This window comes from Zalophus californianus, chromosome 16 (assembly GCF_009762305.2).
Source record: "Zalophus californianus isolate mZalCal1 chromosome 16, mZalCal1.pri.v2, whole genome shotgun sequence".
Classification (NCBI taxonomy): domain Eukaryota; kingdom Metazoa; phylum Chordata; class Mammalia; order Carnivora; family Otariidae; genus Zalophus; species Zalophus californianus.
The window spans coordinates 47,142,395-47,164,138 of NC_045610.1; the positions used below are offsets into that span (position 1 = coordinate 47,142,395).

At 39.6% G+C, this 21,744-nt stretch overlaps 1 protein-coding gene across 14 annotated transcripts in view; it reads left to right on the plus strand.

The window, feature by feature from the left end:
• The window catches only part of TANC2 (tetratricopeptide repeat, ankyrin repeat and coiled-coil containing 2), a 353,239-nt gene that overhangs the window by 288,638 nt on the left and 42,857 nt on the right, over positions 1-21,744 (plus strand). For all 14 annotated transcript variants that reach the window (XM_027624902.2, XM_027624912.2, XM_027624910.2 and 11 more), the window contains 3 exons: positions 1,309-1,475; positions 4,653-5,260; positions 20,498-20,606. In XM_027624902.2, the coding sequence (XP_027480703.1) occupies positions 1,309-1,475; positions 4,653-5,260; positions 20,498-20,606 (884 nt within the window). The remainder of the gene's footprint in view (positions 1-1,308; positions 1,476-4,652; positions 5,261-20,497; positions 20,607-21,744) is intronic.

Sequence of the window (21,744 nt, forward strand, 5' to 3'; positions counted from 1 at the left end):
AGGTATTCAGTAACTTTTTTCTTCCCCCTGCTTTCCTCCCTTAAGAACCTGTCAAGTCCTACTAACCACACTGGATTCTTAAACAACCCAGAGGTTAGGGGCACTGACACCTACAGAGACAAAAATCTGCATACAACTTGTGACTCCCCAAAAACTTACTTTTAATAGCCTATTGTTTACCTGAAGCCTTACCAATAACATAGTCAATTAACACATATTCTCTATGGTGTATGTATTATGTAATGTATTCTTACAATAAAGTAAGCTAGAGAAAAAAGTTATTCAGAAAATCATAAGAGAAAATACATTTACAGTACTGTACTGTATTTCTCTAAAAAAATCTACATGTAAGTGGACCCATGCGATTCAAAGCCATATTGTTCAAGGGTCAAATGTAGTGACTTTTACTTCTTACTTGAAATTCATTTGTACTAAAGTGTGCATTCAACCTGAGGGTTTTTTAATCTCTAATTTGTTCACTGTGGTTCAAGAATCACTAAGCATTTAACGAGAGTGGAAGCCTGAAAACCCACCAAGCCTTTTTCTACAGCTTCGCCCTAAAGATAAACGGATTTTGTCAAGTTAGGAGATTATTATAGAGTTCAGGAGGGAACTAAACACAAAAGTGGCAGGCATTTGTCTTGCCCATTGACTTCTTCCTCCTGGGAAGATCACACAAGTGTCTGGTCCCATTGAAGCTGCATTAGGTATAGTCTAAGAAGCTGCTAGTTCTGTAAGATCTTGGGATCCAACCTGCCTAGTGACCTCTCTCTATTGGCTGGGATTCCTTTTCTCTGTTCCACACCCTTCTCTCCCACTACACATTCACATCAAGTCATATATACTGTTTTGGACTTCACATTAAACCTTTTTGGTGGGGGCGCCGGGGGGGTGGTTCCCAAAGGAACATGTGACTCTGTTTTCTTAAATGCTATCAGATAGAAAAAACCAACACATTCTTTTCAGCATTTTCAAGTATGGGAGAAAAATGAATTTCCATGTGCAAATTTTCACAAATGTCATGGTCAGGCTGTCTCACACATGATAACATGGGGGAGATGATGATGATACATACACTTCATATACTACATGTGTAACAAAACTTTCACCCCTGGTAAAAACAAAATGAATTCACTAGATGAATTATTCTTTGTCTTTATAATAAATTATGTACCCTGAGCATTTAGTAAACACATAAGAGATCTTATCTAATTTTTTTTTCCCCAAACAGATACGTGATCAAGGACCCAAAAAGAACTCAGTTATCCACTTGGTAATTATTAAGTAATCTGTTTCTTTCTGTCTCAGAGAGAAAAATCCCAGATGAAGATTTCATCATCCTAATTGATGGATTAAATGAAGCAGAATTTCACAAACCGGATTATGGGGACACAATTGTTTCATTTCTGAGTAAAATGATTGGAAAATTTCCTTCTTGGCTCAAACTAATTGTAACAGTTAGGACCAGTTTACAGGTATGTGTTTGTTTGCTTTGGGACCATATATTATTTCTCTTGGAGAGTGCTTAAACAGAAAAAGTTCTAGATCCTTGTTCCTTAGTGATGAGTTTTTTTAAACCTCTACCATGTCTTCGAGCACTAGCAAGAATAATTCCCAAAGAGTATATTTTGAGAGTGAGAGATCAGATGATCTAAGTCCAGTCTCTGTGTATGACTGTCTTAGTTCAGATTCCCATTTCCATTGCTCTGGTTTTGATAAAGTGTCCCTCAAAATAACATGAAAAGAAGGTCCATTTTTCTAGACTTTGTCCTGAGCACAGCAATGCAAATTATATCCCTAACACTCTAATTTGCTGTTTGAGTTTTGTTTTACTTTTTTTTTTTATCATGTAATGCCATGTAAAACCCAGTTCTGTCTGCCATTTAGAGTCGGATTTCTCCTTCCCCCCTCTGCTTCAACTGAAACAACTTTTCTATAATAGGACAGTGTATACCTTCCTCTAAGAAATATTGGCAGCATTAAGGCTTTAGATTAAATGTACTACAACTGGGAGATAAGATTTTTTTTTATCTTTTTTACCTTCCACCCTCAGTCACTGATCACTTAATGGCCTAGAAGAAGGACTAGAAATGTGGGACTGAGCCTGCAAAGACATATGGGCTAAGGATAAATGACTTCACCTCATCTCTCACAAGATTACATAAAACCTTGTTCTTGTTGTAGCTGAGTTGGTATCCCCTATTCCTTACATATTCATACTTGGTTTGGAACAGTTTCTCAACCTTTTTTTGCCTAACCATTGCCTTGTTTGTTGAGCATCAAAGTCTCACAATATTACACACCTATCCCACTATTTCGATATAGCCCGCTTGTAATAATTACTAGTGTACAGAAAACAGTTTCTCTCTCCCAGGGACTTAGTAGCATTCCTGCATGTTGACCAATTAGCTTTGCTGCCTTCTTTGATCAGAAACTATACTTATAATGCTGGCCACCACCTTGCAGATGTTTGTTGTTAATCTCAAAGTAATTTAAATTAAAGAATGTGGATGAATCAATGTAAATGCATCTTTACAACTAAAAATTATGTAATCTCTTACTGGTCAGTAACTGGATTGTTAAAGATCAAGGATGAAAAGAAGAAACTTCCAGGAACACAATCTCTGACTAGTTTTACTAGATGTATGCTTAGGAGATGTTATCCTCATTTGTATTTTTTACATAATGCCATGTGCAGTCTCAAAAGACATTTTAAGTATGACTTGATGAGCAGATGACTTCAACTTTTCAGCTATGCCAAGGATAGGAAAAGTACTACTATACATATTAATCTACAAAGTCAAAATTTCAGTGTCCTCATAAATCAAGACCTGTATAACTTCCCAGATACTTCATTCACTTCAACCAAGAATTTTCTTATTTTCATTCAGCTCTGACAGTGAAATAATTCACAGGTCTTTAAAAAAAAACCCTCATATTTGATAATTCATTATTTCCACAGACATTTCTTAAGTACTTCAAGTGTGTCAGGCACTTTCTAGGAGCTGAAGATAGAGCAGTGAACAAGACAAACTATATCCCTGCCCTCATAAAGCTTATATTCCAGTGAGGAACACAAACAGAAACTAAGTGAAAAATTAAATATATATTAAAATTTTAGGTAGTATTGGTGTTCTGAAGACAAATAAAATAGGATAAACAGATAAATGGGAATGATAGTTATTTTAGATAGGACCATGGGAAAGCCCTCTCCCAGGAGCCTGGCAAAATAATGGGATCTGATTTACCTTTTTAAAAGATTTCTTTGGCTGCTGGCCACAAAGATAATAAAAGGTAGGGGATCAAGAATAGGAGCAGGATGGGCGAAAGGCTTAGACTAGAGTGATCATGGTAGGGACCCTGTGAAGTGGTCACATTTGGAGCTTAGACTAGAGTGATCAGTCTAGTATCACAGGGTAGGGACCCTGTGAAGTGGTCATATTTGGACTATGCTATGAAGGAGAATCAAAGGGACTTAATGATGGGCTGAATGTGGGGTGATCAAGAAAGAAGATTCAAAAGCAAAACATGGGATTTGGGTGCACAATTGGGTAAATGCCAGTATGAGGAAAAGAGAAAGATCATAGAAGCCTATAATTTGGTGGTAGGGTTGGTGGTAATGCGGTTTATTGACATGGGAAGGTTTTGTGGCAGGGGGCAAAATTCATTAGTTCTGATTTAGTCATGTGAAGTTTGTCTGTACAACATCCCAGTGTAAATGTCGAGTAGACCAACGTATATGTTGAGAGCTCAGGGGAGAGGACTAAGCCGGAAACACAGGTTAGGCCTCAGCCAGGCAAGGTGAAAATTACATAAAACCTTGACAAGAATCATTTCAGTGAAATGAGGCGGTGTTGAATCTCATTGCAACAAAGAGAGGACAGAATGGGAAGGAGGAACAAGAGATAGGAAGTAGAGAAAACTCTTCTGTGAAGTTTTGCTAGAAATGGGGACAGAGATTTAGGATAGTAGCTGGGGGGAGGGTTTGTGGTGCCATTCGTCTGTGTGATCCAGTAAAGAAGAAGAAATTGATGCAGAAGAAAGAGGATACTTGCAGGACCAAAGTCTGTGTGCAGATAAGATGGAATCCAGAGCATAAGTAACCACAAAGCTCTATCACCTTTCCCCAGTATAATTTCCAAGCAGATCACCAAGGTACCAAGCATATTAGAAGTATTCCTTTAGGCTAAGTCATCTCCAAAAAGTCTTCACTAAAATGTAGTCATCTTATTAGGAAGGTTATGAAAGGCACATTTTTATATGGTGTTCTTTAAGTCCTCGTGCATTTCTCTTACTGAATTATACCTTGATGTTATGCCATGATTTACACGGAGATTACAACAAAAGAGTTATATGGCACTCCACTTTCTATTTATGTTAGAGGTGTAATTTAGAATATTGACCATTAAATCACTCCTAAAGTACCTTTTGTGAAGACCGATAAAAAATTATCTCAAGTCTCAGTGTTAGGAAAAGTTGTGTCCCCTCTGTGCAACAAATTTGTTTTAACCTATGCATACTAATACTTGATCATATTTCCATCTTCGGCCACTTGGAAGTTTAGAATAAATGTGTGGACCTCAGAGTGTATCACAAGAGTTAGGGGAAACTGAAGGTCTTTCTGTCTCTCTCTCTCTCTCCATCTGTTTTAGGAAATTACCAAGCTGCTGCCTTTCCATAGGATATTTTTGGATCGACTAGAAGAGAATGAAGCCATAGACCAGGATCTGCAGGCTTACATCCTGCACCGGATACACAGCAGCTCAGAGATCCAGAATAACATTTCACTTAATGGCAAAATGGACAATACTACATTTGGCAAACTCAGTTCTCACCTCAAGACCCTCAGTCAAGGGTCCTATCTATACCTGAAACTCACATTTGACCTCATAGAGAAAGGCTATCTAGTGTTAAAGAGCTCTAGCTACAAAGTAGTTCCTGTTTCGCTCTCTGAGGTTTATTTACTCCAGTGCAATATGAAGTTCCCAACCCAGTCTTCCTTTGACCGGGTGATGCCTCTCCTGAATGTGGCAGTGGCCTCTCTGCACCCACTCACTGATGAACATATCTTCCAGGCCATCAATGCTGGTAGCATTGAAGGCACCCTAGAATGGGAGGATTTTCAGCAGAGAATGGAGAACCTCTCCATGTTCCTAATCAAGCGCAGAGACATGACTCGTATGTTTGTACATCCTTCTTTTCGAGAATGGCTTATCTGGAGAGAAGAAGGAGAGAAAACCAAATTTCTCTGTGATCCCAGGTAAGCCATAGACCTGTAATAAGCAATTCTGAGCCTATTTTGTATTGATTGCATGGAGCATGGGTATTGAAAGCAGTGAGAAGTGTTCTTCATTGAACATTTCACACAAAGGAAACATCATCTCTGTTTCTTCTCAAGACAAGGCTGTAATGAGGTTAATTTATTTTCTCACAATGTTATTTCCATAAGACTCAAAATCTGCATAGATATTTAGAATACCCTCCTACCTTTCTATATAGTCCTAAATAATTTTCTTTGTGCTAGTGAACCCAGGCTATAATTAATTTAGCCATTTCATAGACTTCCTCAGTGTTCTTCCGATATGAAGAATTGATATATTGTTCATCTGTTTGACTTAAACCAGAAACATTTTAAAATTGCAGTTGCCCTTTTAAAAGTCATACCATTTTTAAAGCCACCAGTGACTAACCCCATTAAAGCCCATCCAGTGCTAAGGTTTATGCTGGAAAAAGGAATCTTAAACCTCACAGCTGAAACAGACCTGAGGAGATCAGCTGGCCTAGCTGCTCTCCCTGTAGATGAAGAAGTTGCCATTGTCCCCATTTTACAAAGGCCTTAAGATGCTGAATCAGTGCCAGAAGTCATCAAGTTAATAGGTAGGAGAAAGGAGGAAGGACTAGAAAAAGAATGGCAGGTGTGTGGTATGTACCGCCTTTCCCCTGCCCTGCAATCATGCACGCCCAACACTCTTGCCTGATGAGCTTGACCCTGACTTAATCTTTCTCAGCTCAACAAGCCAGACTAGGTGTGAAACTGTTTCCCATTCTCTTGGGTAGAACCTAGATCTCTAGCATCCTAGTGGGGTGTGCTTTCTACTCCACACTGCCTTTTTTAAAAGTATTATTCCTTTAACAAAGTTGGTGTTTTCATATATCCCTGCCTTCCGGGAAACAAAGAAGACACCAACAACATAGCTGGCAAATGCAGAGCTTATTCTGGCTCAGAAAGGAGAGAGGCCAAATCTGACTGTGCCTCCGACCGTGACTCATCAGAGAGACTAAACCTCTCTGACCACGCTGGGGTTTTATTTCTCTTCTGGCGTGTTCTTCAGCCGGCCTTATTGAACACAACTGTGCTTGTGGGCATGCTGCTCAGCCTACTACATGCCACTTTGTTAGAAAATTAGTTCCAGATTCTGATGAAGATATTAAGCCAGGCAGTAGATTCTGTGGTGTTTTCCCTGAGAGAGAAACTTTTAAAGAAACAAGCTATAGTGGAAAGAACATGGGTTTTTGAGTCATTACCTGCATATAAATTCTATTTCTTCTAGGAACTGTGACCTTTGGAGAGTTTTATGTTTCTGAGACAATTTTCTTATCTATGTAAAAGAGATAATAATTCCTAAAGTTGTTGAGAACTAAATGAGGTCATATATAGTATAATACATATACGTAAAATAGCACAGAGTACAAAGAAAGTGTTCAAGGAATGTTCTTCCACCCCACCCCACCCTTTGCACCCTTTTAGATATACCTTAACTAAATCCTGTGGCTAATTGGATAGGCAACAGTAGTCCTCTGCTATTAGCATTCGGGGGCCCAATATTAAAAAAAAAAAAAAAAGTCTGAGTCTCTTCTATGAATTGTATGACATTCCCAAGAGTATTTTATTATAAATCCCACTAGTACTGCTACTATGCTAAATACATAGAGTTGGAAACCACATATTTAATAAAAAGAACCAATCTAGAATTGCCTCATGAACACTTTGAAATCAGTTTTCAGAGAAACTTTGCCAGTTGATCTCTCTGTCTCTTCCTGGAACATCTCAGAGAATTGAATGCTGAAGTCCAAGGCAGCCAGGCTCCCACTGAATTAACAGTGTCCTTACAACAGATAAAACCCTTAGGGGCTCCCAAAGGAGAAAATATGGCATTTTGCAGCCATATCATGACTTTACAAGCTTACCTTCTCAACATGACTTATTAACCAGAAGCGTTTTGGCAACAAGCTGATACACTGGGACAAGCAAACACTTCTAACTTCAGATGCTGTGTGGTCTGTTCCCTGGTGATTGAATAACACACAGAGCTGCTGAGGGATCATCATGTATCACTTAATGGCAGAGAGAATAAAATAGTAGGACCAGGAGTTACCAAAAAAGCTTCCTTACATTTCATTTCAGTTGGAATCCAGCCTTCTATCCAGCACTATCTGGCACCAGCTTTGTTACCAAAGTATTGATCTCATAGTTTGAGGCCCCCCTGGGTCAATGAGATGGAAATTCACTAAGAATTTAATGCTATGGGCAAAGCCCAAGCTGGCCTTTCAAAGAAACTGGCTCTAATTGCCTTCCATTTCAGGCAGGTCTGAGTAGCCCGACTCTTTCAAAGCAGGGATTGTCTTTGTGGTCTTCAGCCTCTCCTTCCTGTACATTCCCCCACTGCTCTTCTGTTTCTCCCCAGTTTCTCTCCAGAGCATCACACGTATTTCCGTAGACCAGAGAGACCAACTCTGTGCCTCTGAAATCACGCTGTGTAAGCCAGTGCTGACAGGCCTGTCTCGGTGTAAGGAGAACTCTCAGAGGCAGCAGAACATCTCTGTCTCTTCTAGTCCATCTTCCTCGGCTTTCAACACTCACTCATTCACCCTGAACTAGCTGACCTTGTTAGGGAATTAGACACAGAGGAGAATATTCTATACTGAAGCCAAAAAGTAGTTGATCTTCATCAGAAATAGGCCACCCACGGAGGTACTTCTGCTAAGCTGAAGAGAGTCAATAATCTGAGGATGGTGCTGGAAAGAGGAAATAGCAGAGCCAGAGGTCAGTGCTACAGCTGAGATAGAGTTTTCCTTATTTTAAATATCAGACGGCCTGTTGTCCCAGGATGTCAGAGAGCTGACATCCCAGAGAGAATGACCTAATGTTGCATAAACATATAACTGTCACAGAAAGAGATGAGTTATAGATGTCTTTTCTCAGCTTGGTAACAGTATGGGTGTGTGTGGGTGTATCAAACTGTGAGCAGAGCATCACTGAAAAATTTTTTATCACATCAGAACTTCTAAAACTTTGGATTTGCATTCTGGATGAAAATACGCCTCTTGAAGCCCTGACAAACGTTAGACCTCACCACCTTATCCTGCTTTCCATTTCCCACTATTCATCACTGTCATATCCTGTCATACTCTGAAATTAATCCATTTTATATTTTATTCCCTCGGGCACTGAGATACCAGATTAACTCACTAATCTTATAAACTAATCTCTGCTATTATGCTAATAAGAGGGAGATAGAAAACACATCTGAAGCGACTTGTGCATTTCAAGTAAGGCGTTTGAGAAAACAAGTCATCGGTCTTTGTTATCTAACCTATTGATGACTTTGATAGTTGAAATCTGAGGCTGGGAGAATAAACAGCTGGGGGCTGCTGGCCCTGTGCAACTTAAAATTTCTGCGGAGCGTTAGGCTAGCCCTGCATGAACCCCCACACTTTTTTTGTTTCCTTTCTTCACTATCTTTGTGTTCATGGTATCTAGCCTCCCCTTCCATAGGAACAGATCACAGATCCAATTTTATGTATATACATATATATAGGAATATATATGTAAGATCTTTATATAAAGATCAGAAGACTCGGTTGCCTTATTTTTAAGTGTTTGAATAAAACACATGAGGCTTGTGAACTTTGTTGAGTACTGAACTGCTACGACCTAATGAAATTCTGATTTGGGTTGACCTGATTTCCTCAGACTAAGAGAAGCAAACTTTATGGCAGGTGAAAAAGGGGAGGGAAGGGTTACACAAATCCTGTTAGGGTAGTTGAGTATTTGCTTGACTCTCTGTGACTAGAGTTGACATCTTATAATACATGGTCTGTTGAGATTTGTCCTAGTTATTTTGGTCATATTAGTCCGTGAGTTACACATTGGAGACCTGATGCTCCGAAATCCATGCCACAAAGCAGACTGTCGGAGAATAAGCAGTTTTCCTAAGGCAAAAAGAAGGCATTCCCCCTAAAAGGGAAAACTACTTTGTGCAGAGGACCTGCACAGCCTGCCTTCTTATAGAATACATGGGTCTGAAATAACCACAAAATGGTGAGTTGCAGAGTTAAGGTGATTCTGATTGTTTTTTTTTTTTAAATCACAAGGATTTTTTTTTTATTATGTTAATCACCATACGTTACATCATTAGTATTTGATGTGGTGTTCCCTGATTCATTGTTTGCGTATAACACCCAGTGCTCCATGCAGAATGTGCCCTCTTTAATACTGTTTTAATCCAAACATGAGCCTCCAGGCAGGATGACATTTAACCTTGCCCTCGCTGAAGCACAAACTCTAGGTTACTACTGATAGCCATTGCAGGCCCCCGTAACAAACCCTTAAATTGGGAATAGGTTCTGCTTTCCAAAAGCATTAGGAAAGAATTCAGCAAAGTGATGGATCATGGGAAGGAAAAAAGGGTCTGGAACCACATCAGCCCTTAGGAGGTTTGGAAGAGTTACTTCAAGGAAAAAGGCAATGTACATCCTTTACTGGCACTTGACTATTAGTAGATGATCTTACCTACCTGGAAATATTAACTCTCTAATCTCTGTGCTGGGTCTGCATCTGCTACACTTCTAATTCCTTTCTATCACTGAGGGGAAATTAGTCTTCTGATGTTACAATTTGCATGTGTACTTTCCAAGGAGAGATTTCATTGATATGTCATATTATTAGAGATTTGTCTAATTTGCCAATAAATTTTTTCCCTTATTATCTAATCCAGTTTCTGACTCCCTGTTGGCATCAAGAATAAATGTGGGACTCACATCTGAAGTATTACTCTGGTGACCTAAGGTCATGGTTTTGTGATTTAATTTAGCAGGGAGAAATTAGATGAAATCTAATGTATATCTTGGAATATGTCCAGTTTGCCAACTGCATGAATGTCCTTCAACTTTACAAATTTGTTCTCTCTCCATATAAATCATGGAGCCCACATCTATTAGTCAAATAGGCATACTGTTCCCACCTTTAAGACTCTTATACCTTCAACAATAACACTTTTTTTTTCCTTTTCAAAATCCAAAATTAAGTTTGGAAAAAGCTAGTAATTGTTCTTACTGTCATAAAAACTCATGTGAAGTTTGCTAAGTTAATAAATATACAAAGAAATAGTTATGATAAGATGGAGAGAGAGCATTCTTTTATGATTTGGAAGGCATGCAGAAGAGTCAACTAAAGAAAACAAAACGGACTTGTACTGTCCTACATTTGATTTTGCTACAAGAAAGTAATATTGCTTTATATGTTTAAAGTTATATATAAATATCTGGGCGCCTGGGTGGCTCAGTCGTTAAGTGTCTGCCTTTGGCTCAGGTCATGATCCCAGGGTCCTAGGATCGAGCCCCGCATTGGGCTCCCTGCTCCGTGGGAAGCCTGCTTCTCCCTCTCTCGCTATGTCTCTATCAAATAAATAAATAAAATCTTTAAAAGAAAATAAAGTTATATATAAATAGATATATGTATATACATATGTGTGTATATATATGTATGCATGTGTGTGTGTATATATATATATCTTTTTTTTTTTAAGTGGGTATGCCCTGAATAGCAAATGCTGGTTAAAAAAACTTACCTAAAAATCTAAAATGGGAAGTAGAGCAGGTGATTAAGGAAAAGTTTTGGTACTGAAAGTAGCATAGGAAATAGAAGCTAATTTGTCCTATTAATGAGTCTCTGAAGCAACACTGGCCGAATGAAAAGATGGGAATCCCACAGGCTTTCCTAGTTTGTCAAACCACAGTTAATGGCACAGCAATCAGAAGTAGTTACCGCCAGCTTAGGGGGACATGACAGCACGTTTTCTTTGTTGTGAGTACAGCAACTTACTCAGCTGTCTCTAGAGACTTTCTCAAAAGCAGCTAGAGCTCCACATTGGTAAAATCAGCACCAATAGCCTTCCATCCTCCCAACCGTAAGAACCCACAGCCGTGAGACATGTACTCACATGTATTCACTCAGCCATCAGCATATCCAGTTGGTTTGATCATTCCAGTTTTATTCGTAAGTATTCGCGGACTTATTTCCACCTCTACAGACCACACCCTAGGTTCTCACGTGAACTGCTTTAGCCTCCTAACTAGGGAGAGCCTCCCCTTTATCCATTCTCCACTAGCAGCCAAAGTCATTTTTTTTAAAGCACAAATTCAACCATATAACTTCCTCTTGAAAATTCTTTAATGGGTACTTCAAAGCCCTCTATAACAAAGATATCTTCTGCCTACCTTTTTAAATTGAGCTCATTCATTCTCCCTCTTATTCATGATATTCTGGTCATAACTGATTGCAAATTCCCAGAACTTACTAAACTCTCTCCCACCTCTGGGCCTTTGCACTTAACAATTCCCACCGTCTGGAGCTCATTTTCTCTGGCTCATCACATGGCAAGATCTCTCACTCCTCCTTCAGATCTCAGCTTAAAATGCCATTTCCTCAGAGAGACTTCCACTTGTCACCTTATATAAGTAAGTCCCTCCTTGTTTTATCATAGCAACCTATACACTTCCTAACAGTTGTCACACTCTATTATTAATTTGTTATATGTGAATACTTGTTTATATTGTCCGTTTTCCCCTCCAGAATGTGAGTGAGCTCATGAGGACAGGAGCCTTTTCTATCATGCTCACCTTGGGCTTGCTAGTGATTAATACAGTACCTGGCACACAGTCAGCACTCAGTAAATATTTTTTTAAATAATGAATTAAGGAAACAAAGGAATGATAAGTGGTACTAATTTTAAGCTTGCAACTGAAAATACTTAAGAAACTCTCCTGACAGTTCAACAGTGTCTTTTGTTCACTCTGTCACCATGTGTAAGGAATAAGTGAAGACATGCATTTCAGCAAAGATTCAATGAACAGTTATTAAGTAATATTTTCACGACTGTGTTAAGCACTGCAGAGGATACAAATATAAGTTAGATAGATCTGTCTACCAGGACTTACAGGTTAGTGGTTTTAACAGACACATTTATAACTAGCTATACATCAAGGCAGAGTGCTATGCTAGAGGTATAAACAATGAGCTGAGCAGCATGGGGGAGGAAGAGAGAAGTGATAAATCTTCAGTGCCTGCTGTTTTTGTTTTAAATTGTCACAATTCAGTGTAGTCATAGCTCTTCTGCTTCATGAATCCCTGCCAACTGCCCCAAGACTTTATTATCAGAGGACAAGTGTCCATTTTCCTCAGGCCAGTGATGCATTAATGGAACAGAAGGGCTATAGGAAACTGTGGAGCCAAGTGGGAGAAAGCAGGAAATCTCTATCCAGATTTCATGTTTAAAAAGAAGGAATGTTGCTCCACCCATTTCTACAAAAGCAGATCTTGGGCACACTTTACTTTTACAGTCTGCGACTTAGGGTTGACTTTCATCAGGCTCTTTTATTTCACTTCCACATTGGATATGAAACAGTAGGACAAGCTGACTAGCAATGTGTTTTGTATCCAGGTGCCATGAGAAAACCATGACGAGAACATGCCAAAGCAGTTACTGACTGATAAACTAAAGATGGAAGAAATTTTTGCAAAGATGTGTGGGTGTCATTTGCTGAGAATTGATAGCAACAAGCAGACTGTAAGGCAGCAACCACCAAAGTATGGAGCAGGCAGGATTTTTAAGATGAGAGGTGGAAAAGATCAGGAATGTCAGTCTCTTATTGAGTTCTAGTTATACTCATTTCACAGCCCACAGTGGCAACAGAGATGCCTGCAAATTCAAGGCCAAAGTGGGTTAGTGAATTAGAAAGCCGATCTGCAGTCCTTGTGTTGCTCTTCCTTGAGCCCATCTGCTTAGCATGGATTCATTCATGAAATATTTATTGAACTTCTACTCTACACCAACGACTGTGCTGTCCACCAGAGAAACTTAGACGAGTGAGACACCTCCTGACACTAAAGCCATTACCTCCTAAAGGGAAGCAACCAGAAATAGTGCCATAGTACAGAGTACCCTAGGAACCTAGACAAAGAAGGAAATACTTTGCAGAAGAGGTGACATTTCACTTGCGCCTTGAAGGATGAGTTGATTCCATGAAGCAGCGCTGGAGTGGGAGAGCACTGTAGGCAGGCAAGAAAAGGTCACGGCAGGAGCAAAAGCAGGTGTGAAGATAGGAAATGCCTTTGCGGAATTGTGAGAAGATGTGGTTAGAGGATAAGACACATGGTCAGAAAGAACGAATGGAAGTGTCACTAGGAAGAAAGTCTTGACTGCCATGTTTAAGACTTCACAGTTTATTCTATAGATAACAGAGAGTCTCTATAACTTGGAGACAATGATCGAGTAACTCTGATGTGAAAAATAGTTCTGACGAGTGGTGTGTGGAAGGTGGGTTGAAGAAGAGGAGAGAGTGCAGTTAGGGATACTAGTTAGGAAGTTTATAGCATTTGTGTAGGTGAAAAATGCCAACACCTACAATGTGAGAATAGAGAGCAAGGTATATGTGAGAGATACATTTTGGAGATACTCAAAAGCACTTGGTCTTTTTTTGTGTGTAGTCAGTGAGGGTGGACGGCTCAAAAATGACTCTAAAACTTAGCTCAAATATTTTTGGAGGGGAGTGAAGCTACTGACCAATGTAGAGCATTCTGATGGAGGAGAGCTTCTAGCATGAGCAAAGGCTGGAGGAAGAATAATAGGATTAATGGGAGAAGGTGAGTCCTGTTTTGGACATGTTGTTAGTGAATTACCTCCAAGGAAGGTGCACAAGTATATTTAGAAATGTGACTGGAAAATAGGGAAAGAGAAAAGAGAAAGCACAGGGTTATGAATTTGGAAGTCATCAGCAAACAAGTGACAGCAGAAGTTGTAGGACTAAAGATCACCCAAGTTAAGAGTATAAAGCAGGAAGTTTAGAAGCGTGAAAACAGAATAGTTACATTTAAACACTCAGGGAAAATGATAAATAGTAATTTGCAAGGGAAATATTAGAAGAAACAAGAGAAAGGAAGGTCAAGGAAGTCAAGGGAGAAAATTTTTCTGGGCCAGGTCTGAAGTGATGAATATAATTTCTGCCTATATTCCATTAGCCAGAACTCCGTCCACGACCCCACTTGAATAAGTGAATGCAAGGTTCCTGGCAAAGTAGCCACCTCCCACCACCAAGGGTTGGCTGTGGAAGGGAGCACAGATCTTTTGTAGGCAGCTCTCTGCCCCATAATTCTGATCTCACTAGGTCTCCCACATCTGCCTCTGTACTATAAAGACATTCCACAGCAGCAACACACCTTATTTCTGCCCGAATTACAGAATAGATTAGCTGGCTTTAGATTGTAAGCAACACCTTGGCGGCAGGCTGTAACTATACCACTTTAGCACATCTGAGCACTGCACAGAAGAATAGCAAAACACCTGAGTGGTGTTTCTCTGAAACACTAACGGGTTGTATATCAACTTGCAACATAAGCTAATGAAATCTTTGTGACTACACATCAGTGACTGTGACTAGAACAATGGAGAAAACATCCATGCTGGAAATATTTAAGTTAAACATTTGTTAGCATGTTTCGCTACTACAAATAGAAACTTTTAAGTCTAGCTGTCTCCCTGGGGTGTTAAGCGAAAATCTATTAGAAAAACAATCACAGTGCCATTATATATTTTGTGTAAAACAAATCTTCTTCAGTTTTCAAACTGTTAAATGGGCGGAGGGAAGGGAGGGTGATTCTTGCTTTATAAAGGGGTTTTTTTCTCTAAAAGACTCAATAGCTCTGAAGTCTTGAGGTATAGGGAAACAGGGTTATCATGTAAGAGTAGCTCCTCGCTGCCTTGTAATCTGTCGGTGTCCAAGGGTGAGCATCACTTGTCTCCAATAATCTATATCAAGGGGCTGCTGATGCCTGCAAAGGAGAATAGAGGTAGGATCGACCCTCTGCTATTCTGGATACTACCTTTTCTGCCTTTTGTCAGAACATATACATCCAGGAGGACAGGGGAGAGGAGACAGTGCTGGGGGAGGGTTCTTCAACTCTGACCTATGATTGGTTCTCCCCTAAAATACCTAAAAGCAAATCCATCTTGAATATAAAGTTTAATATCCTCTTGAAAAACCTCTGGTCTACATGAGAAATTTATATTCCTCCTGTTAGCTTAACTTTTACTTTATTTCTTAGGGACCGGTTAACTCTGTCTTCCTCTCCCCTCTCTGCCTGAAATTACGCTACCAAGTTTTCCTGCATTGATTAACAGTGAATGTCACCCATACCCAATAACGGTTTCCTGATGTGTGGATTTCTCTTTTGGTTGTGAAGGTAGTGGGGTTAAGGTGTGGGAGGGGTAGGGATTGCGGTTAAGGATAAGGTATCGCATTTAAAGATTAAAGTTCTGTTTGAGCACACAGTTATCTTCTAATATGTATAAAGTCATGTGGTTAATATTCATTCCTTAAGTATAGCACTATGCTAGTTCTTACAGAGAATATAAAAGAAATAAAGAATACATCTCACTTAATATAGCTCACTTAATTGTCACCACAGTCCTGAGAGGTCGTTATCACTATTCCTGTCTTACAGAGAGGTTAAGTAGCTTTTCCAAGGTTACAAAGCTTCTAAGTGACAGAACTAGGATTTGAACATAGGTCTATTTTGATTTTGTTTCAGAGATGAAGAGGCAGCACTGTGAATGCAGACAGGGAAGTTTGCTATGTAACTTTGAATCACAAGGTGATCTCATTGTATATAAACTATGTGAAAATAATTCTGCTTTCACCACTGCCCCCCCATTTGGTCTTTATCACGACATATGAACCCACACCAAAGTTGACTTTGATTACCACTATCTTTAATTATAGAGGGAAGACACAGTTGTGTTCAGTCATGCTTAAACTCATGTCACACTGATGAGGGTTCCCTCTGTTTCTTAACTAGTCTCTCCCAAAATGCCAATCAAAAAATGTCAAAATTAACTGCTGATTTTAATTATGTTAAGAATTTGGGGTTTATACCATACAGATGAATACACTGCTCTTTATATTGGTTGACTTTTTCACATAAATATGCCCATTTCTCACAGAAATGAAAACCAAGTTGCAGATCTCGTCAGTGTGTTAACAGAACTTGGTTTCAGAAAACCCTGGGTTCTCATCCCAGCTCTTTTTGATCCCAGCCATGTGAGCTGGGAGCTGTCCTTCAGTCTTGCCAAGTCTCCGTCTTCCACCATAATATTAGGAGTAATATTTAGTCCTGTGTCTATAGTACAGGTGTTTGTGAGAATCTAAAAAAGTGTTAAAGTATTTTTAAAACCATAAGGTAGTGTGCAATTTTACGGTATTATTAATTCAGTCATTCTACAAATACGTGTTCCTGTTGCCTAGGAGTACATGTGTGAAAAACATGGCTTCCAGCCTCCATAGAGTCTTGTGGGAAGACTGACATGCAGACAGGTAGTGTGCTGCAGTAGGTGTGATGGGGGTGTGTACCAAGTACAAGAATCTAAGGGAAAGAGCCCCTGAGTCTATCTGGTGCGACCAGGGAGGACTTCACAGAGGAGACGGTATGAACTGAGACTTCAAGAATAGAAATAGTTTGCCCTGATGAACTAAAAGGGGAAGAGAATTACAAGCAGAGGGAAAGCATATTTGAAAACCTAGAATAATTTACTCCGTCTGAAATTGGAAGCACAAGGTAAAAAGGTAAATACAAACAGGCAAGGGACAAATTATGGAGAGCCTTTGAATACCATGCTAAGGAGTTTAGATTATGTATGGGAGGAAGTATAAAGTCACTGAAGAATTTCGAGCAGACTTTTTGTCATGTTTCTGCGCTGTGGATTATTGGCATGGGCCAGGGAGCAGGGAGTGGAGAGAAGGAGGCTCTTGCAATTATCCAAGAGAGAAAGTATAAAGAGAGTAGAAATACAACTGCTAGATTTTATGCCTGAGTGACTGGCAATATATTAAAAAATAAGGAAATCCTACATGGATTTGGTTTTGAGGGAGACCTTCAGTTTCAAGTAGTGTCATTATGACAGGTCATTTGAATGATCGTTTGAAGGAAGGAGAGATCCAGCAGGCAATTAGAGAAGCAAAACAATATGTCTGTGCTAGAGATGTCACTGTGGTGAGAGCTGAAGCCAGGAGACCTAGGAAATAAGAGGAAATGGGAAATAAAGCAGAGAAGTTACATCACTGAAGGAAATGGGAGAAAAAGTACCAGGGTGGTGTCACAGATGTCAAGAGAAGAGAGTTCCAGGGGAGATAGTCAATAAGGCCTAATGCTGGAGGGAAAAAAGAAAAAGCTCAAAGGCTAAAAGACAACCAATTAAGAGGCTGCTTGTAATCTCAGAATTGCGAGGCTAGGAGTGAAAAGGAGTAAGGTTTGGAAGTGAGCAAATAATTAGAAAATAGAAACAAACACAGACAAGTGTAGTGTAACACATTCAGACGGTAGGTTAGCTGGTGGCGCCATTTCTCATCAGAACAGTAAGGGACTGATAGAAATGCCAGCATATAATATAAATTGCTGTTTTCCTTCGTGTCCTGAACACCATAAACTCCAAGTCCATTGAACTGATAAGAACCATTCTTTCATGAATACTGTGATATGCTTGTGTCCAAAAGGAAATGAACTGCAGTTGTCACCTTCATCTTTGCCTTGATTCATGTTGCTTGCTGTTTCTCCTTAGTGCCAGATCAACAACAGTAAACGCAAGCACTATCCTCTCTAGCTAGCTGGAATGCGTACTAAAGAAATACAAACATTTTACCAGGATTTCTTAGTTATGGTAGTAAAATGAAAGCACTAGGGCAACGTCAGTTCTGTGTCTAATTCATTTCCTTGTCAGATGTGAGTTTTTTATCTTAACCCTGATGAGCATGGCCTGAAGCGTAGGTAGTAGGTCAGAGGCCTATATTTAGGGGTTAACGTATTATGTAACTGAGTCTATGGATGAGTCACTTAAAGTAACAGTTCTTACACCAGGGAGGCTACAGTAATTTCAGTGTTAATAACTGGATAGGACTTTGAGAACTTGAGATAGGACACTTCATAAATGTTGCATGTCATCTTCTAATATGCTCTGTTAAAATAGCCTGCCAACTAAATTGGGCTTTCAAAGGATAAATAAAAGTTCAGTAGAAATTTCCAGATTTTGTGAACATAAAACGATCTGGGCTCATACCTTCGGATGATACTGATGATTCCATGCAAGCTACACTTCTCTCAGACATTCTTTCAATTAAATAACTTCCTTTCCATTATGATTAATTTTATCCAGTGAAATAAGTTGGTATAGTATCCACTAGAATTCAGAAATTCTTGAAGCTCAAGGTTAGAACATGGTAGAATTTCCTTTTAAAGTCTTTTTGGAGTGAAATCTCTTTATAATGATTCCTGGGTAAGTTGTCCCATCCTCTAGTCTTCAGAGTCTTTACTGAACCTTGAAAAAAATAAATAAATTTAAAATATATTTGTTTTTTCAGAATTTGGTGTGAGGTATCTCCAAATTTGGTTAAACCTGGCAGAGTAGCCAGTGAGAGAAAATCATCCAGTAGATATTTGGGCCTCTTTTTAGGGAAGTATTATCAATGAAAACTTACTTGCTATTTTTTTTTTCTTCTTTTTGACAATGGTTTCATTTCCTCTTCTGTGATACTCCAAGTGAAAGGAATAGAAGAGTTTTGTTACCAGTGGCATAAAGAACTCTACTGAGCACCAACCTGGTGGGCAGTAGAGAGATAGTCCTAAGTGTCTGCAGTTCTACAGGCTAGAGCAAATGTGGTAAGAAGGCATGTCCCAAAGGGTCTAGCACCCTTTCTTTAATACCCAGCTTTATCTTGCTTCCAAAAAATGTTACTGAGAATTTTTATATACAATACACTGTGTTAGGCACTCCAGGGAAGATAAATAACTCAGAATTTCTGTCATAATGTAAATAGAAATACACACACATGTTATATACATACACACATATATACATGCATGCATACATTCACACTTAAAGGAATATATCAGGGGCACCTGGGTGGCGCATTCGGTTGGGCATCAGACTCTTGGTTTTGGCTCAGGTCTGATCTTGGGGTCGTGAGATTGAGCCCTGCGTCAGGCTCCGCACTCAACATGGAGTCTGCTTGAGATTCTCTCTCTCCCTCTCCTTCTGCTCCTACCCCGACCCCCCTTCACATAAATAAAGGAAATCTTTTTGAAAAAAAGAATATACATCATTAGGATGCTTTGAGCTAGAAGAACTAGAATATTCCAACCGAAATGGAGTATACATGTATTTTATAAATGTATAAAGTATGCAATAATGTATAAAGTAAAAGTATAAATGTATTACTTCATATAACAAGTCCAAACTTCAGGCAGCTTCTGATGCCATACAGTAGGGCTTAGGCTCTATTTTTCTCCATTTCTCTTAGTTTAGCCCTTCTGTTAGCTTTGTCTTCAGACCAGATGACCACATGATTGTGAGAGAGCCATGGCAGTTCTGAGTATCATGGGCTGATAAGACAACATGCAGAGGCAGAAAAGAGAGTTTTCTCTTTCTTAAGAGATCAGGGATCCATTTTCAAGGAGAAAGGGGAGTGGATGCCGTCGGGAAACCTACAGTCAAGTAGAGAAGAGAGCATGAAATAGTGTGCTACATACTGTACAAGAGAGATATACAATCTATAATGCTTGTAACCAAAAAGAAAATACTCCCTGTTTCTCAGCTGCGGGGAGGGTGGAGGGGATCAAAGAAGACTTCACTTGGGGAAGAGGTGGTTAATCCGTCCGGGGATTTGTTGAGCTTGACGTACTGCGGGACCTCCAGGTGGAGAAAGCCAACAAACAGCTGGATGTATATGGTATAAGTCTCGGAAGTCTAGATCAAGAAGAAGACACAGTGGTGGTGAAGGCTGTCAGGATGGATGAGCTAATGGAGCAAGGACAGACTAGGACCAAAAAGGAGATCCTGAGGAGCACTGACATTTAAAGCATGGGTAAAATAGGAGAGTTCACAGAGACAAAATAAAAATGAATCTTTTAATGCCATCTGTGTGTGGGATGGGTGTAAGCCAACTAGAAATGACATTTTGTGATATTCACACATGTGATCTGGGTGAAGGACTGGTAAAAGCTAGGGACCTTTCAAAACCCATTATTTGCCCAGCAGCAGGTACCCTACTCTTAAGAAATTGGTTGAATGAGAGAGAGTTTTGCTGGAGGTATGGCTGGACCTGGACAGTCCCCCACCCAATGCAGAACGGGGGCATTACAATTCTAAAATGAGTCTCTTTTTCTTTGCAGGAGTGGTCACACATTACTTGCTTTCTGGTTTTCCCGCCAGGAGGGAAAACTAAACCGACAGCAGACTATTGAACTGGGACATCACATCCTCAAAGCACACATTTTTAAGGTAATTAAGAAAAGTTGAAGGCTTTTTTCTTTCTATCTCCAGCAGGCTTTCCTTAACACTGTGTATGAAGCTACTCTCATTTCAGTGTAGTCCCTGCTTTTTGTTACAAAACGTGGCCTGTCCCTCTCTAGGCTTTTGGAAAAGAGAACCACATTTGTCATCTCCCAGCTTAGCTGATTGCTAGACTTTTCAGGAAATGTACGTGGATAATCGTTTAGGTAAGAAGCATATACGCACATATATGTGTGCTCCATGTATGACTACTCTCCTGAAGACAGGCACGCTGTAGCAATTAGTTGCAGACTTTCACAATGTCTAAAAAAAAAAAAACACTGAGAGCAGTTACTCTTTCAATTTTCTTATAATTGTTTTTTGAAGATTTTAATATTCCTAGTGCTACGATTTTCCAACTATTTATCTGGAACCAACATTAACCTTTCTTTGAGCTACTTCCCCCATTCTCCATTCAAACTGTAATCCTGGTTTTTCTCTCAGTAGTTTCAAAACTTCTAAGAACTCTATGGCATCAGCTTCCCTCTCTCAGCATTCACAAGCTGGGATGGACGCATAATGCTGGAGGACAGAACATACTTTGTCTGTGCCTGTATGCGTTCATCTGTTTATTCAGCACTTACGTAGGCATTGTACTAGGGATACAAAACAGAAAAAGATAAAGTCCCTAATCTCAAGGAATTTAGAGTCTAAGTAACAGTTGTGGGATAAAGCACAAAAGTCGGGAAAGAAATTTGTTCTCCTGGTTTTTCTAGCCCACAGTTTGCTATTGCATTGCTTATTGCATTGCTACCTCCAGTTCCTGCAGTCTCTTCAGAGTGCTTTTCCTGCCTCAGGATGGAGAAATACAAGTATCTTAAATAGTTCTCTGTGTCGGACTTCCCACCCCCTCCACCCCCCAGGGGATACCGTTGAAGATAAAAGAGTTCTCTTCAGAGAGAAGGATGGCATTAAGGGCAGCTCCGAAAGCCTAGCAAATTCTTCCCAGTATATAAGCGCACAGCCGGGGGAAGCCTGATCGACAGGCATACAGAAGTGGAACTCATGGTGACAAGTCCTTTATTTGAATCATAATTGTCTTATCTAACAAATCGCTGTACCAAAAATGACTCTACCCAGTGACCTT